At 45.2% G+C, this 17408-nt stretch overlaps 1 protein-coding gene across 2 annotated transcripts in view; it reads left to right on the forward strand.

Moving 5' to 3' along the window:
- Nucleotides 1-12358: 12358 nt before the first annotated feature.
- DSP (desmoplakin) overlaps nucleotides 12359-17408 on the forward strand; it is a 37883-nt gene continuing 32833 nt past the window's right edge. For both annotated transcript variants that reach the window (XM_030505504.1, XM_030505510.1), the window contains exon 1: nucleotides 12359-12552. In XM_030505504.1, coding sequence (XP_030361364.1) covers nucleotides 12359-12552 — 194 coding nt within the window. The remainder of the gene's footprint in view (nucleotides 12553-17408) is intronic.

The following is a 17408-nucleotide window of genomic DNA, read 5'->3' on the forward strand; positions in this document are numbered from 1 at the left end:
TTTAAAAATAATGTGACCTCACTGAAGCTTAATTTTTTCCCAAATCGGTCACGTGGGCAAGAGCTCCTCTTTTTGGGGTGATATTCAGATTCCGGACTGCAGACTCCAAAATATGCTGATTGCGTGTTGCTGTAATGCCTGTGCCTAAATATGTGGTAGTGTTGCAAAGTTCAGCCCTGTAGGGACCCTAGTGTTTATCCGTGCCAGAGGCCCCACCCCAAACAGTAATTTGAGCAAAGCTCATGTCATAAATCTGCTGGCATCCCAAGTGAAGCCAGTGTTCCCTGGGAACGGAGGTTATCTCCTCCTTTTGCTGCTGGTCCTTTGAACTTCCTGTGGTCAGGGAATCCTCCTGTTTTCAGCTAGAATAACAATTACAAAACTACCCCTGCTCTCCTGGCCAGAGTTCGTGTCTAATTAACTTTAACAGGACTCATAATTTTCAGAGTGATTTCTCAAAAGCGTTATAACTCAAGACAATTAGTGCTTGAGAGAGAGCGCGAGACAGGGAGGGGAGGAAAACAGAGGCACTCCTTGGGGCAGGGCACTTCATGAGTGTTAAACAGATGTGACTCATTCCTGCCTCTAGTCCCAGCAGAAGTAATACCTTTTGAATAAGTTCTATGTGCTAGATAAAAACTTGTTTGCTGGTGCAAAAATCCTACCACGCGTGTTAGAACAAGCCCCCCGATGGGCTATTCCCATTAAAAACAAGGGTACACAGCAGCGGATTTTTCAGTCTATTGGTGTAAATTGGACACAGGTTTTTTTTTTAGCTATGGAAACTTGTCAAAGTCTGCAGAAAGAAGGGATAAAGAGGAAGGAAATGTAGACCAATGAATGAATGAATTAGTTCAGTTGCCCTTCTGGATCAGGATGTTTTTATTCTTGTTACGCATGAAATATGTAGTAGGGTATATAGAATACATCCATCAGCCAATTTGACAGGCAAAACCTGATCTTCTTGAGGATGTGTAAAACTAGAAAGGAGATTATAACCACGCAGAAGAGAAAATGCTCAGGACCCCTAGGTCTGACTTTCGTGTATTTATTTAAAGGTAGTTCTACATGCAATACTGAAGCCTTTGTGTGTATGACAGGCATCCTCTTAAGCTGGGGCATCCAGTTTTATCAGGTTTTATGCATCAGGTTTTATGGCCAAGGGTTGTAGGGAAATCTCCTGCTGCTACTATAGGGATGATCCCTATCTTGACCAATGGTGTGAGGATTCTAGAGGAAACTGGTTTTTTTTTTTTACCACAAAATTGGCTCAGAGCAAGGTTAGTCGGAGCAGTGGTTAAAACAGTGCCAGCCAGCCTACACAAAATCCTCACCAGCATTCCTGGGGATAGGCTGTTGCTAAAACAACAGTGGGCTGTTTCACTTAAGGGCTATATCCACAGGGGGAATGCAAGATCCCTACGGAGGGTGAGGAGGTGGCAGTGCGAGTGACAGCTGATGTCATGCACCGTAACGCTGATTACCATCTGCCATGAGCAGCATGTCCACACTGCAGCTGAAGGTGCAACTGCAGCATGGGTGGACTCCATTGGGCTTCATCTAGTGGCGCCAGCTCAGGTGGTAATGGCAGAAAAACAACAGCAATATCAGCAAGTAGCTGCCCGAGACCTCAGACACGTATTCTGGTCATCAGCCATGCTATATCCTTGCTGCTGGAGCTTCACCACTGCTGGCATCTGGCTGAAGCTAACCCCCAGGCTTATTGCTATGCTGCAGTCATGGGCAACCCCACAGCTGGCTAGTTGGTCCCAGAGGTGGATTGCAGGCTGCTTCTGGTACAGCATAACCACACGTGGGCCCTGCTTGCAGCACTCATCTTGGCAGGAAACAGGCATGTATTCTCCGTGGAAAACACCGAACAGTCACAGTAAAACAGCAGGTTTCTTTAATCAGCTCCCTGTAGTAATGCTTTCCCCCCTTCCTGAGAAATCTTTGATTTCAGCCATTCAATGCTGCACCTCCTCCAGCTGCTCCCATGGCTTCTCCACTGCCTTCCAGCAGCCCTGTAAAAAACTACTCATCTGCTCCAGATGAAGCAACACAGCAAAATGAATATCTGAGTGTGACGAGAGGCTACAAGTGAGTCTACACAACCCGTGGTCTGCCTGGGAAGGAAACCTGGACCGCCTAGGGAAGAAAAGTCTGACCTATCAAGTAGTGGAGTGTCTTGTGTCCTTGGAGCTGGGACTTGGGAATTTTGTGCCCTCTGGGAGGCAGCGAGTTGATTTTCTCAATGTAGGAGCCTGGGGCAAACCAGCATGTAAGTGGTTATGGACAATCAGGGGCCCAGGAGTGAAACAGGGAGCGAACCACAATGATAGTATAGATGTGTCCTAAGGATGATGCTTGATAGTTTTACAACATATTGTTGTAAGCAATGAAAACTTATCTTTAAATGGAAAACAAGCTGATTTACAGTTTTTCATAAGAATTTTGCATTGTTTTCTGCTTGTTAAATTCCTAATATTAGCATAGCCATTATGTTGTCTCTTTTCATTAGGTTGGCCCATTTGGCATCTCTCAGAGATGCCAAAGTACAGGGGAGGTTTTTGGAAAGTATTTCATGAGTACTGTTACTGGGGAAATTATGACCAGCTCTACTGTTTTAACAAGCTTGAATGGATATCACTTGACACTTGGACACATCTGTATCCCTTATTCTTTCATTATAAAAACCAATGCTGACAGCTCTACCTTCTTTTAAGCATCATCCAGCTATCATCCAGCAACAAGAACTAAATAAAAATTTAAAAAAAATCCCCTAGGGAAAGTATTGCCTTCATCCACCCATAAGACAGAAGCATCAGGGTCTCTGCTGAGTCTGCTAGAACTTGTGTGAATGTTACTGAATAACAAAGGAGGTGATTTATTTTGGAATAAGGACATTCCAGGGAAGATATGGTGTATTCATATTGCTTTCAAACCTTTTTGAGGGACAGTGGTGAATGTGAAAGCTTTGTTACATGAATGAGAAGGTGATGGGGAATAGCCAACATGGATCTACCATGGCCAGATTATCAGATCACATAGGCTTTGTGGGACCTCTACAGGTCCCTCGTCCCACTCCTGCCCAAAGCAGGTCCAGGTAGGGCAGGTTGCTTAGGGCCTTGCCCAGCTGGATGTTGAGTATCTCCAGGGTGGAGAATCCACAGCCCCTTTGGCACCTGCTCCAGTGTTTACCCTCATGGTAAATTCATTTTCTCTAATACTGAGTGGGAATTTCTCCTGCTTTACCAACCTGATTCCTTTGTAGGATAACAGAAAAGCAGTGGTTGTTACCTACCTTGACTTTAACTTAATGTTAGACATGATCTCCTACAACATGTTTGTATCTAAGCTGGAACATTCTGGTCTGGACAGATGGATTAGTAGATGGGTGAAAAATGGGCTTGTTTAAGCTTAAAGGGTTCATATTCTACCTGGAGGCCTCGACAAGCAGAGTTCTTCTGGGATCTACTCTGGCAATTTAATATCTTTGTCAGTGATGTGAAAGTGGAGGCAGAATGCACCCTTATCACGTCTGCAGCTGACACCAAACTGGGGAAAGCAAGCGACACGCTCCAGGGCAGGGCTGCCGCTCAGAGGGCCCTGGACAGCTAGAGGAAGGTGCCAAGAGGAACCTTACAACATTGGACAAGGACATATGCAAAGTCCTGCAACTGGGATGAAGCAGGTCCTTGCAAGAGTACAAGCTACTGATGAGCTCTGCAGGAAAGGACATAAGAGTGCTGCTGAGCAGTAGGCTAAACATGAGCCAGCAGTGTGCTGTGGCAGCAAGGAAGGCCAAGAGCCTGGTGCTGCCTGGGCTGAGTCAACAGGAGCACAGCCCCTGGGTGGAGGGGAGTGATTATCCTCCTATATGCAGGAGTCATTACATCCATCTAGAGTACTGCATCCAGATTTCTGCACCGGTTGGTTGTTACTAAGCCATCAAGATGGTTGGGGTTCGGAGACCAGCCCTGTGAGGAGAGGTGGAGGGACCACACCTTGTCCAGCCTGGAGATGAGACAGCTTCAGAGGAACCTAAAAGCAGCCTGTCGGTAGCTGTGAGCCACCAAAGCTCTTCACAGTGGTGCCTGGTGAGAGGACAGCAGGCAGTGGGCATAAGTTGAAAAAAGAGAAGCTCCAAGCGCATGTGAAGGTGAACATTTCCCCGTGAGGACAACAAACAGTGGAACAGACAATGAGGTTGTGCATGCACCATCAATGGAAGTTTTCAAGACCTTGCTGGACAAAGCCCCAAGCAACTTTGTTCTTGTGGCTAAAGGGCTTTGAGTCAGAGGTTAAACTACAGACCTACTGACGCCCCTTCCAACCCAAACCATTCTGTGATTTCTTGTTAAAACTGGGAAGGGAGACTTTATCACTTCAGTAGTTCAGTACCTAGAAGCTCTGGTGTTGTCCTAGTGATTTCAAGAACTTCCCAGTGCTAGTCAGTGCTCACATAAAAAAGTTCAGAAAAACTTACGGCCTGACGAGATAAATCAGGCAAAACTTTATAGCAAAATATGTCCAACATACATGACAGTCCCTTCCTCCTCCTGCCCAACACTGTTGCATAGGAGCTGCCCTCAGGCACAGTGTCTCATGCTGCTTCCCAAACACCCTTTGCCCAGCTCAGAGGCAGATGGAGTGAGCCCTGAGTGCTTCTTCCACTCCTGGGAAGAAGAGCCAGGTTGTGGTTCCTCTTGTTCTTGTCTGCATTCAACAGAGTGCATTAGCTACAAAAGCACAAGAAAGCACAGTCCTGTAAACAGTAGCCCAGTTCATAATTATTATTTTATTGCTTTTTTGCAGACAAAACTGGCATTTTTTCAAGGATGTGGCTAGAGTCTGTCCTGGAGACGCAGCCATACCTGTCATGCAACTAGCAGGACTGAAGTTATTCTTAATTTAAAGTCATACTACATTTAACAGAGAAGAACGGACAAGTGAGATTTCTGCTTGCGTTGAAGATAATCACATATACAGTGTATTACATAGTGTTCCACACAGAGTGGTCTTCCAGTACCTATTCACAGGTGTTTAAGGACAACTTGAGCACACTTACTTCACCGAGACATGTGCACAAGGAGGCATTTTTTACAGGAAGTTAATCTTGTTTCCTACAATGCCATTTGGAGGTGATTTCTAGGAACCCACACAGAAAATAAAACTAAGGAGAGCTGTCAATCCCTCAGCACTGGCACAAGAACTCAGACCTGTGCCAACAAGGTTAACATGAAGCAATCCTTTTTCTTCCCTGTTTCCCATCAAAGTCTCTTATTGATGTTAGCCTCGATGGTTCTTAATGCTGCTCATCATGCAAAAGATTAGCATTTTAATGGAAACAGCTGACTGTGTACTAGAGGGGGGTTAAATCCCCCTAAAAGAAAAAGGGATCTGAACAGAAAAAGAGGAAATAAAGTGATAATTATTTTTCTTACATGTCTGACTCAGACCTACTTACATAGAGAAGATATCATAGATACCCACAGACACATCCAAATCAGATGGAGAGCTGGGAAGAAAACACTAATGCAAAGTAGCCTTTTTAGCATCTTGTATCATATTAGGGTTCTAATCCTCTGGTCTCTTTATCAGACTTTTATAATTACATGGAGCAGAGAATGAGAAGGTAGAAAACCAAATGAAATTGATTCTGCTACTTGAACTACAAGGTTTGTGTAGGTGTTTGGGGGAAGGAAGCAAAGCGCACCAGCCCTTGAATGCTGAGCAGCAACACCATAGTAATAATTGACGGCTGAGGAGGAGAATATTCCATTGCAAGTCTGATAAAACTTAGTCAGCACTGGAATTCGGTCTAGACAGGAGAACACTTCCACATTTACATCGCCACATCTTTAAAGCTGCGGTAATCACAGATGTTTCACGATTCCCAGTGGCTGCCGTGTAGTATTCTGGCCCCACTGATGACAACCACTCAAGATTTAAATGAGTTATAGTGATGGTTGTGCTTTTGTAATGGAGGAGAATACGGCTGTAATAAAAGAGCTCCCATTTTTTGTTCAACATGGCTCAGCTGGAGGAAGGAGAAAGGCTAACTTCAACTTCTCACTTCAGAGAATTACGTGTGTGAGAGAGGAGGCTGCCTCTTTGTTTTCCTTCTTTTTCTCATTTGTATTGTAAACTTTATACTAGCAAAATTCCCTGTTAAGTGATCAGAATAAAGAAGACTCTTAGGAAACTTTCTTAAGTCAAGTTTTACACATTTAAAAAGGCTTTTCAGCACAGAGCAATTTTTAATGTTGCCTTTACCATTTAGCCTGAGGTCCCTTTGGTGTGGGGAGTTCTTGCTGGCTGGGTGTACAAGCAAGCACAGCTGGAGCACACAACACTATGATAACATCTGGAGTTTGTAGAGAGGTACCTTGCTAAGGAGGTTTCCTATTCTACCAGGAGATAAATTGCCCTCCATAGCCTTGGGGTTTTGGAGAACTTGGGGTAAGGATGACACTTCACTCCTCAGCTGTGAGAAGCAGAGCTTCTGGCACTGCAAAGAATGGAATCTTTATTTTCCCTGGTTGTTATCAAAATAGTTGTGGTATGACCCACAAATTGAACATGAAACAACAGGTCTGCTTGCAGAAACTAATGCAAAGTGAGTTAATTGGCATTCTTTTGTATATATTAGATCCAATTCTCCATTGTCCTCCGCAGCCTGCAGCCACTGCATGCCATAGAATTTCAGCACAGGGGAGATGTGCATGAAAATCTGTTTTAATAGTCTTACTCCTCTCCATTAAGTTAGTAAAGATACTTGGGACATTTATAACTGCTCTGATCTGGTGTTCCCTCTTCCAAGATACACGGTATTTTTAATTATGGTGGTAACATTTTAATAAGGCTATCAGTTCCCTAGGGCTAATGCCATAACCCAGTTATTTGACATGTTGGGATGACAAGCATCTGTTACAATGTGCAACCTTGCTAATGGAAGAGTCACACTAATGAGTGGGAACCCTAAGTGTCTTCTGTAGCAGTTCCCATTTGACCCTTCACTCCCATTTCCAAGAATGAAGGCACAAGCATAAGAAAGAGATGGGTGTCAATAAAATCATTGTGCTCCTTCTCCCTTTGGGCTTGAGACTACCTGGGTGTAAATTAGAGTAGCCCTGGTGTAAAGATCTCTTGAGAGCTTCCACTGTTATACTTATCTTGTACTTACTGCACGTGCCTGAGCTGCACTGTGGTATCTACCACCAATTATCAAACTGTCTGAATAATGAGGGGGAGATGCACCTTGCCAAAAGTTCATGGTTTATTAAAATAATTCATCCTCACAAATGAATACATTTTGCATGCATGTAATGTAGCTGAAAAGATTTTTGTCCCACTGCTAAACAACAGCTAGTCAGAAACAGCCTTTTATTGCTCTCAGCACTGTCAAGTATCTTCCTGTATGTTAACTACTCAAGCTCCAGCAAATGTCACCTGGTGTTGCTGAAACAGAATTGTGAAGTGAGCTTTTAAAGGAACAGAAATAACGTAATTGACCTTGTACTGTCAATGCCAGGGTCCTCTGCTTGCAGCACATGGAATCAAGAGCTGTGTAGAAATATTGTGTGCATGCTCTGTCAGCCATGGTGGAGCCATGGTGGGAAAAGGATGTCACGTGTTGGCCTCCTCCACCTGAAGCAAAACAGCGAGGCATCCTGAAACTTTTTGTCTGAGTTGTCGGTCAGGTTTGACAAGGCTGACACATCCCTTACCACACCCTCTGCTTTTGCATGGTACAGAAGGAATTGTGCAGTCCCAAGATGCATTCCCTCCCACTGAATTAAAAGACGTTTTTCTTTTTAACCATACCAGAAACTGGTAGCATAATATTCCAGGGACTGTCTAAAAGGAGCACAGCGGGTGTTCAGAGGCCTGGGAATGACAGCTCTTGGCAGGCAGTCCTGGGCTTGACTAGTCACAGGCTCACACTGTGTGCCTTGTGCCAGTCATTCCCTGCTCTCCTCAACCCCTCCAAACACTTGCTGGGGCATATCTACATTTTAAAATGGATTGTGCTGCAGGGCACTGTAAATCTGCCCATAATTAGGCACCAGTTGAGTGTATTTAAGATATAACTTCCCCATGACAGGGATATACTTGAATAAGTTGTTGGAGCCCTCTTGGTTTGTTATTGACATTTCAGACCATCTCTGCAGTCACTATGGAGGTGTTACTACTGGTACCAGCTGGTAAGCCTCTCTTCCCATGAAGAGAATTGCTCAGACTGTGGACTTGGGAGTGCTAACTGAAATTTTCTGAGCAGAGTTCAGACTGAGTGAAGTGAGGAAGTGGAAATTCCCAGGACTGACCTTCATGTTGGAATAAACACGGACTTTGTGAATGCTGCCATTATGCCTAAGCTGTTGCTTCCCAGGCAGCCCTTGAAGAGAAGTGGTGTGCATCACTTTACGAAGACATGTAGCCAGATTAGTGGATTGCACGTGCAAACTTGTCCCTACTGCCCAGAACTGTAGGAGTAAGGCACGCACGAGTCACATGCCTGTTTTACCTGGATGATTTGATCTCTATTTGGAATGCCAGACTTGGTTTTTCACAAGTTGCAATAATGGAAATCAATTACCAAGCCATACTCAGATTTGTACTTTGAATGCCAGATGTAACTGGTTATCAATGTGTTTTAGCAATTTTAAATTTATAGGGTTCCTCTCCATGCAAGAAGGGCATTAAAGAGAGAATGTCATTAAATAAACTCAGAAGATAGCATGTGAAATACAAGGGGCTGGCAGTTACTGTTAAAAGTTGTTAATTAATAAGCCATTGAGAGGAATTTCAGTGTCCCCTTGGAAATTCAGTTCTTAAGTTAAAATGCAGATGTCTTCCTTGTATAGACAGGGACAAACACAGCTTGTTACATTCACCTAAGGTAGTGTCCTGAATAATTAAACACCCACTATCCAGTAGCCTAAGCCTAAAATAGAGCTTTTGGGTACACCATTTGGGGTTTGGAAGGAGCCTTTTGTGAAACCTAAAGAGATAGATCATGCCTAGCCCTATGTATAAAGGAGCTTTCATCTGCTTACTAAAACGGTGTTCAGCTGTAGCCCCTTTGCCTCTTTGCAATTGCTTTTTCCTAATATCCTCATGATGTCTGTGATTCCAAAGGCGGTGAATTAGGATGCAGGGCTGCAGAACGCACTTTGGCTCTAGCTTGGTTTAAGGTGCCCAGAGGGAATATTACATCTTCTTTAGACTAACTTGCTTAAAGAAGGTCTCCTAAGACCCAGGCAGTTTTTATGGATCGATGTCTTAAGAGCTCCCTTCTGCTAAGGGAGACGAGGAAGAAACTCCAAATTACTACACTTCATTCTATCCTGCGTGAAGTTTTCCTCCGCAACTTGCAGAATTTACTGGACATTTGCTCTCAAAAACTCTTTGAAGTCAAAGTCAAGGAACTCAGGATGTGGCATTGGTTACATCAGGATTGGTCCTTTCCAGAAGTAGTTGAGCAAGGTTTAAGCAAGATCATCCAGTTATGGCACTGATGTTTCCCTGTAGTTGGTAGAATTTTAGGCAATACCTATGTGACTTGATCCTGCTTCAAGATAACCGAATTCACCTAGGGTAAGCACACAAATAAAATTGGCTGTTTCAGCAAATAAAAATATTTGTGTTTACTTCTTTCATTTGCCCTTGTATGAAAACAGAGAAGATGATAGGAGCACTGCACCGCTGTAAGTATCAGTCCTCTCCATTTCGGTGGGTCTGATTGTGCAAGCAGGACCAGCAGAATCCACTTGCTATTTAAGTACATTTTTCTACATGTCCAGGTAACAGTGACTCATCCAGGCCTCTGGGTGTATCACATACATGCTGTCTCCATCACAGATAATGGAGTGTCTCACTGAGCTGGCACACCAATCCAAGCTGAATGATGGGGCTGATTGGAGGTGGTGCTAGAACTCAGCAAGAATCTCAGGTCGGTGTAATACTTTTGAATTTCTAAATATGCATACATATAGATGGATAGCTCTCAAAAGGACTTGCTGAAAAAAATGCTTTGTGTTTGTATGTCTAAATACAAGTGCCTGGCTTGATGCATCACCACTCAAAAAATGTGACTTTTCGCTGTCCTGGTGGTACTAATGCAGCAATGAGTATTTATGTTTCAAAAAGTTTGGAGTTTCAAGGCCCAAAGTTCAGGTTTCCCTCATTCTGCATTTCCCTTCTATTCTACGTCTGTTTTCTACATTTTTACTTCCTTCTTTACAGCATTAAGCCTACGTGTTTGTTTTTCTTACTCATCCTGACTGCTTTTGTATTCTGCTCCCTAATGACTTTGGACTGTAATGTCAAATCATCAAATCGTGCAGATGTAATCTGTATTCAAAAAAGCACCCCAAATCCACATATATATACACACACCTATATGTATGTATGTATGTGTGTACATATTATGCACTGATACATAATGATTCATGTTATATATAATACAGCATATATATTACAATACAGAAGTCGCTGTATGACTTCACAAGTAATAGCCAACTTGCATTCTGCCTCTTTGTAGCACTCCATACAGCTCGGGGCAGTGCCATCAGGATGCCTTTTGGGACTTAGCAACCCCATGTTTGCTTGGAGGAGCTCTTATGCCTCTGTTACATTGCCCACCATCATCTTCAGCAGCAGGGCAGGTTCTCACATCACCAGCACTGCGGTGCTCCAAACAGAGCCCCAGCAGTTCCAGTGGCATTGAGGAGAATTGCTCTCATTGGTTTTCTCTTGAGTTCAGAAAGTCTTGTCCTTTGGTATGTTCTTGTAATTGCTTTCTGTCCAGTGGCTCATCACTTGGGTGTACAATAACAGGAAAATGGTGAGTGCAGGGAAGATGGAAACAGGCTTAAGAATTTATGCATGGTGTGGGCTGCCGGTGATCTCCCACAAGTTTAGAGAACTTACCTCATATGCATTGTCACAGAGTATCAGATGATGGATACAGCTGGCTCCCGTCCCGCACTTTGAGATGAAAGCCTTCGGTTATTTCAGAAAAGCTTGGCAGGGTTTTTCATGAGTGACTGCTGCTTCTTAAAATCTGGCCGTCTTCTCTTTGTTTGCTAACACCATGGACAAGTGGCCAGACCAGTTGAGGCAGTGCCACTGAGCGTAGCTAAGAAATTGTTCCACACCAACACTTGAAACTGACCCAGTGGTCAATGGCCGGTAACAAAGGCACCACAGGGCATCCTACAGCAAACTGCCTTTACTGATGCTCTGCACACACACAAATGCATCGAAACTATTTTGTCTCTAGGATCTGGCTTTTTTTTATTGTTATTATTTTATTTTTTAATAGTAAATATTAATTTTCAGAGCACCAGAAGAGAGAAATCAAGAGAAACTTAGGGGGAAAGTCAGTTTCAACACCTGTTACTGGATATCCCCATTTTCACGCACAAATACAGTCAGGAGCTAGTGCACGAGTTTCAGGTCTGTTTCAGAAACGCACTGGGCTTGCAGTACCGACAGCTTTCTCAAATGCAGGATACAATGTATTTCCGCAGGAGCACACCGGCCCTGTGACGCGCAGGGACAGAGGGCTGCTGCCAGCGGCCTGGACCCATCCGTGATGGAATGGTGCCGTTTTAACCAGCAATGCCTTGTTCAGGTGCTGGTTGCTTCCCGGAGTGTCATGAGGTGTTACCTCTGTGACAGCCGCAGGTAAAGCACAAGCCGGTAGGTATGACACAGGTCAGGAGGAAGGTTTTAATGGGCTCCAACCTCCACTGGCAACTTAGGAGGGCAGGAAGGCGGAAACACCGGTGCGAGGCTGACAGAGGCCTTGCGGTGCCCGGGCGGCCGCCGGGGAGCGACACCATCACCACCGCCGCCGCCGCGGGGAGGCCGGGCCGGGCGCGGCGGGGCGGAGGCCGGTGCCGCGGAGCAACCTGAGGCTGCCGCCGCGGAGGCGCGGACCACGCAGGCGAGGCGGTGGCGGCGGCTCCCCGCCCAGGAGCGCCGCTTAAAACCGCCGTCGAAAGGTGTGGCTTCGCCTTTCCTCTGCCGGCGGGGAGGGGACGGGACGGGACCTCTGCTCTTGCCGCCGCCACCAGCCTTCGCCGCCCGGCCGCCCGCACACCACCGCACACCGCTTCACGACGCGGCGCCCCTGCCCTCCCTGCCCTCACCTGCGCGCCGCGCTGACCCCCGGCGCTCGGCCCTTCCCCGTCCCTCCGTAGCCTGCGAGGGAGAGGCGGCACCGCGGCGGGGCGTCCCGGCGGTGAATGCCTTTCTCCCCGTCGGGTCCGAGTCAGTCTCCCCGTCGCTTTCCCCCTCGTCCCCTCTCCCCTCGGGCGGCGGCCCCCCGCGCTCCTCCGCCGCCATGAGCATCAACGGCGGCTCGCATCCGCGGATCAACACCTTGGGCCGGATGGCGCGGGCCGAGTCCGGCACCGACCTGCGCTACGAAATGAGCTCCCATGTGGTGGGGAGCGGCGGTGGCGGCGGCACCCACACCCACAAGACCTACTACTACCAGAAGACCTACGGGGGGGACTACGGCTCCGACGGATATGGGTAGGTGCGGGCCGGGATGGGGCAGCGAAACCCGCCAGCCCCGGCCCCGCTCCCTCGGGCCGCCTTAGGAGAGGGGCCGTGAGCCTGCTCGCGGCTTGATTCCCTGAGGAGACTAACTTCTAAAAGGCTTTTAAAAGCAAGCGAAAAACTTTTATTCTAACCCTAAAAAACTCCCAAAACTTTTGGTGGGGACGCTCCATGAAGGGAGGGATGGGGTATAAAGCAGAATGGTAATCCCTTTGCACTCTGGGGTGTAATATGCGTGTGTGTTGGCTGTACTGACCCCACAGTTCTCTGCTGATAAACTCCCTCTTTGCTTGGTGACGCAGAACAGGCTGTACTGAGGTAAATTGCTCTATACCTCATACACTCAGGCTTAGCTCTCACTGTCCTCCCCAGCAGTTGCATGACTAGGCATATAAAACGGTTTTATCTAGTGGGAATCATTCTTTTACTCATTTTTGAGTTGATTTCTAGCTTGCGCAAGGCCTGGGAGTTTAAGGCCATAATATTTTATGCAGCGATCCCCAACATTTGGTAGCTGAGGAGCAAAGATGCATGACAAGCAACATCAGTCTGCTCTCCTCCCCTCCACGTTTTTAACTTTCTACTTGTCCTGTTGCTGTGAGCGCAGTCAAGATCTTGTAGGAGGGTTCCAACTGTGAATCCCAGTTTGGAGAACACCCGCTTTCATGGATGCGGCTGTACCAGCAATCTGCACAAACCAATTCTGGCAAAGACTTTTTGGAGCAACGTGGTACTCTGAATGTATGAAAAACAAGTGCAGTGATCATGAAGACTTCTCCATTAATCCCCTTGGCTGGGAGTTCACAGGACTGAAAAGCAGTTAACAGTCACTGGGGGAAACAGCACTGGTGTATGATGAAGCACCTATACAAAACGTTACTGGTGATTACTTTCTTACGTGTGGAATGGCTCTGTTAAACCTATTGGCCTAATTATTGATGCTGCTGACTTAGGAATTCTTTCTGAAGTGCTGTCATGTAATTTGTGTTAAAATTTAAGCCCTAATTTTATGGGTAGTACATCATGATTGGATTGCAGAAGGATGAGAAACACATATAGTAAATAAACAGCAGATGAGAATAGGCAGAGAATAGGCAGATCAAGCAGATCTATAAGTGCCTATAGAGAATTAGGACTACCTTAGAGGGCACAGGGGGCTGTGTTTGGGTACATCAGACCTGCTGCTAGAGTACCACAGAAGGAAAGACAAAACTTTCATTCTACCTATTTTTTGTTTATTAATTTGCCCAGTTCTTAGTTTTAGTTCTGTATTTGACTTTCAGTTTGGTGTGTGTGCAGGGAAGTTAGTTACGATGAATTGAAACTATAGCATGTCTACTTACTATTACAGTAGTATGAGAATACCTATTTCTTACTATATAATTAGAACAATTCAATACTTTACCATGGGAGAGTGCACATACTAGGACACCAAAATGCCGTTGCTGTGTTGCATTTGGGAGGATTTGTTTTGCTAGTGGTGCTCCACTGCAAATACCTTTACTGTTTACAAGAGACAGACATGAAAAATTCATGGCAGAACATGCTATTTCTGGCTGTTCTTTTTCCAGACTCTACACTAGTGCAACTATATTGGATTCGCTAGAGTGACTTCCCTATTACTCCTGACCTTCACCAGAGAAGAAACACATACCTTTAATTTAGCAGCCTTTAGCTTTTGTAACATGTTTTAAACTAGCCCGTAGTTGTTAGGCTCTTCTTACTTCAGTATTCAATGGTGGTGTAACAAGAGTGGGAAGGACAGACCTGGTCAGGAGGTTAACAACCTTATATCAACATTATTTCATTTACTCTTTATAACATAATATTCTTATTTCCTTTTGAGAAGGCATATCTGGCACAGGAGTTGCAATGAAAGTTCCTGTTCACTTCATTGCGAGGCTTCTGCATGGAACTGAAGACCCCTGTTAATGACATCAAAATACATAATGTGAAAAGATCTGACCATACAAAATACTTTAAATATTTTTTGCAAAACAGTATGTGTGTTTGCACCTTACTGAGTTGCATAGTTTTTTTTTTTTTAATCAGTGCTGATTTGAATTAAAATGTGTCCCAAAATACAAAGTGATGGTTTTGTTGCCAGTTAATGAAAAAAGCAGTAGTGCCTGATTTTGCTCATTCGCTGCATACAGAAGATCCACTAAATCCTGTGTATGTTGTGCTGGCAGGATCAGGGCCATCATCTATGGAATTGGTTTTAATAATTGCGTTCAGCCTGACATCTTCAGTGCCGAAGTTTAGTGGCAATTACTGAACTCAGAAAACTGAGGCTTCCTTTTCCAATGGGGAAGATTACTGTACTCTAATTTTAAATGCAGTAGGATTCAACTTAGGGTCTAGTCTTGTAAGTTTTGGGGCGTATTCTGCCAAACAAGTCTGTGCTGAGTATTACATTACTCACAGAGCAATAGAAGACGCTCCCTACCCTTAGGCTCAGCAAGGTGCTTTTACAACATTCCCGGTTTCTTCTGGCTTGGGAACTCAGGATGAGCTTGGCCCGGAGTACAGATACTCAGCTTGATGGTGAGTCACACGCTCCTTAAACTGCCAATTCATCAGTCAAATATTTATCAATGTCTTTGCTGTGGAGAGATAAAATCTGATCAGCTGTGAAAGAATTAAAAAAGTGGCAAATTGTGCAGTTTTATTTGTCACTGCTGAAATTAGGGGAAAAAACCAAACCCTAGGATTCATGGTCACCATGTCATATCAAAATATATGAATTTACACAATTCTGCTTAAGAGGTAATGTAACTTCAGTGCTTTAAGTTACAAAAGGAGTTAGAAATTCACATCCTGTGTCCTGACATTACTTTCAGGAACTGACAGACTAAGTGAACTTGGAGAAAACGGATTCAAAGCCCTATTTTTGCCCTTTCCATCGGTCTCACAGGGATCTGCAGGGTCCTTCAGAGTGATGTAGGGCTAGTGTGATAACATCCCCTTTGAGCTCTTCTACCACAGTGTTGCACAGTGGGAAAACTCTTTGCAGATGTAAATGTCTCTGTCAGGCAGAGGGGTTTTGCTGCATTTTGAGCCGCTGCTGTCCCGTAGAGGTGTTATTTTCGTGGTCCAGGGTGGACCCTGGCGTTTGGTCCCTCCCGCTCCTAGAGCAGGTGGTGGGAGAGGCAGCCTGTCTGCAGCCTGTTGCACGGGGCAGGTGTACAGCCTTTAGAAATGGTGCCTGCCATTTCTGGTGCTCCTGGTGATTAATACCTATGGGAAAACGTGCAAGGATTTTCTGTCGATAGGTGTGGCAGGATCCCTTGTGAAACCCTGCTTGCTCTGAAGGCACTTAGCTGCAGGGATCTTGAGATTTCACCAGCAACTCTTACAGTTTTGCACGTTTCTAATGGTATTTAGAGCCCGATCATGCGAGATGCAGACATGTTTGGAGGTTTCCCGTCATCATGCCTTAGTCTATGTACATTCTATGATTCTATGGGACTAGTTTGATGAGGCCGTGGTGTGCCAAAACAGATCCTAGGAAGAGTAGAGACATACGGGGTTAACCCAGTTATAAAACTCGATGATTTCTGATGCTTGTATTCACCTTCTTGGTGTGTGTGGGAAAGCTGGTTTATAGTATGTTAATTTCTGTTTGTATTCTTATGGATATTGTGATTCTCCACAATTCTGCCAGCATATGCCTGTGCATTTTCAGGGCACACACACCCAAGCGGCAGGCGGTGGCAGATGGGTGGTGGTTTAGTCCCGTGGTGTGTGCAGGCTGTGTGCTGGGAATGGAGATTCCAGGTCAGGTTTTTCTTCTGACTTGCCTACCCTGGGCATGCCAGGTAATCCCTTGATGAATCTATTGCTTGTTCAAACAAGTTTGGGGGGGGAGTGGGGTGGAGAAGTGCTATGGTTTTGCTCTCACTATTGAGTTATGGGATCATATTGAGTCACTCAATACTTTGGATGTGCAAAACCACCTTTTTTAAAGCTTCCTTTATTTCTTGAAGGGAAAACGAAACAAAACAAAAAAACCACCTTTGAATATTTAAAGGCTAAATGTTCTGTGGAGGAATCAGAAAATTTAACAAGGATTATTCTAATTTTGTTTAAATTAGATCTTTGGGCCAAGAGCATCCCCTTTGTGCTTCCAAAGCTTTAAGGAGCTGTGAAGCTGCTGGAAGGCACCGCAGAGCTGCTGGATGTTCTTTTGCTGTCTCCTTCGCCCTGCTTCTCTAGATGCTAATCGCCCCCAGATAACACAGCAGCCTCTTGATGTGTACTAACAAAGGCAGAAACCAGAGCAGCCTCCACGTTGCAGGCATTTATGCTGGGGCGTGCAGGTCTTCAGCAGCAGCAGGAGGCAAATGAGAAAGCAGAAGGTAGCTGGCTTTCTTCCTTGCCCCTTGGGTTCTGCAGATATGACGGCTCAGTTAGGCCTGCAAGGGTGCAAGCCAAGTGTTTACAGAGCATATATCATTCATTCAAAATGTATCATTTAGGAAATCTTTTGACTGGTGGGGTATATTGCTTCAGGGAGATGTCTGAGCAGCTGCCATTCTGCCCACATCCCAGTGGCAGCAGGGCTTGGGCCGTCCTCTCGTTTCTCTGGGAGAGCAAGAGCACAGTGTAACAAGGGAGCAATGTATTCTGCCTTGACATGCAGCAAGCAGGGTGGCTCCTGTAGAGAATGACAACAATGTGAAGATGCCGTGCATTTTCTAGGGCTCTTCTGGCAGTAAAGAGATACAAGGCTACATTTTAAGATCCCAAATAAAAGTGATTCTTCTGTGTTTTGAAGTATTCTCATAATTTTAAAACAAAGACGCTATCCCCCCCCTTTGTTTTCC

This window comes from Strigops habroptila, chromosome 1, assembly GCF_004027225.2.
Source record: "Strigops habroptila isolate Jane chromosome 1, bStrHab1.2.pri, whole genome shotgun sequence".
NCBI classification, from domain to species: Eukaryota; Metazoa; Chordata; class Aves; order Psittaciformes; family Psittacidae; genus Strigops; species Strigops habroptila.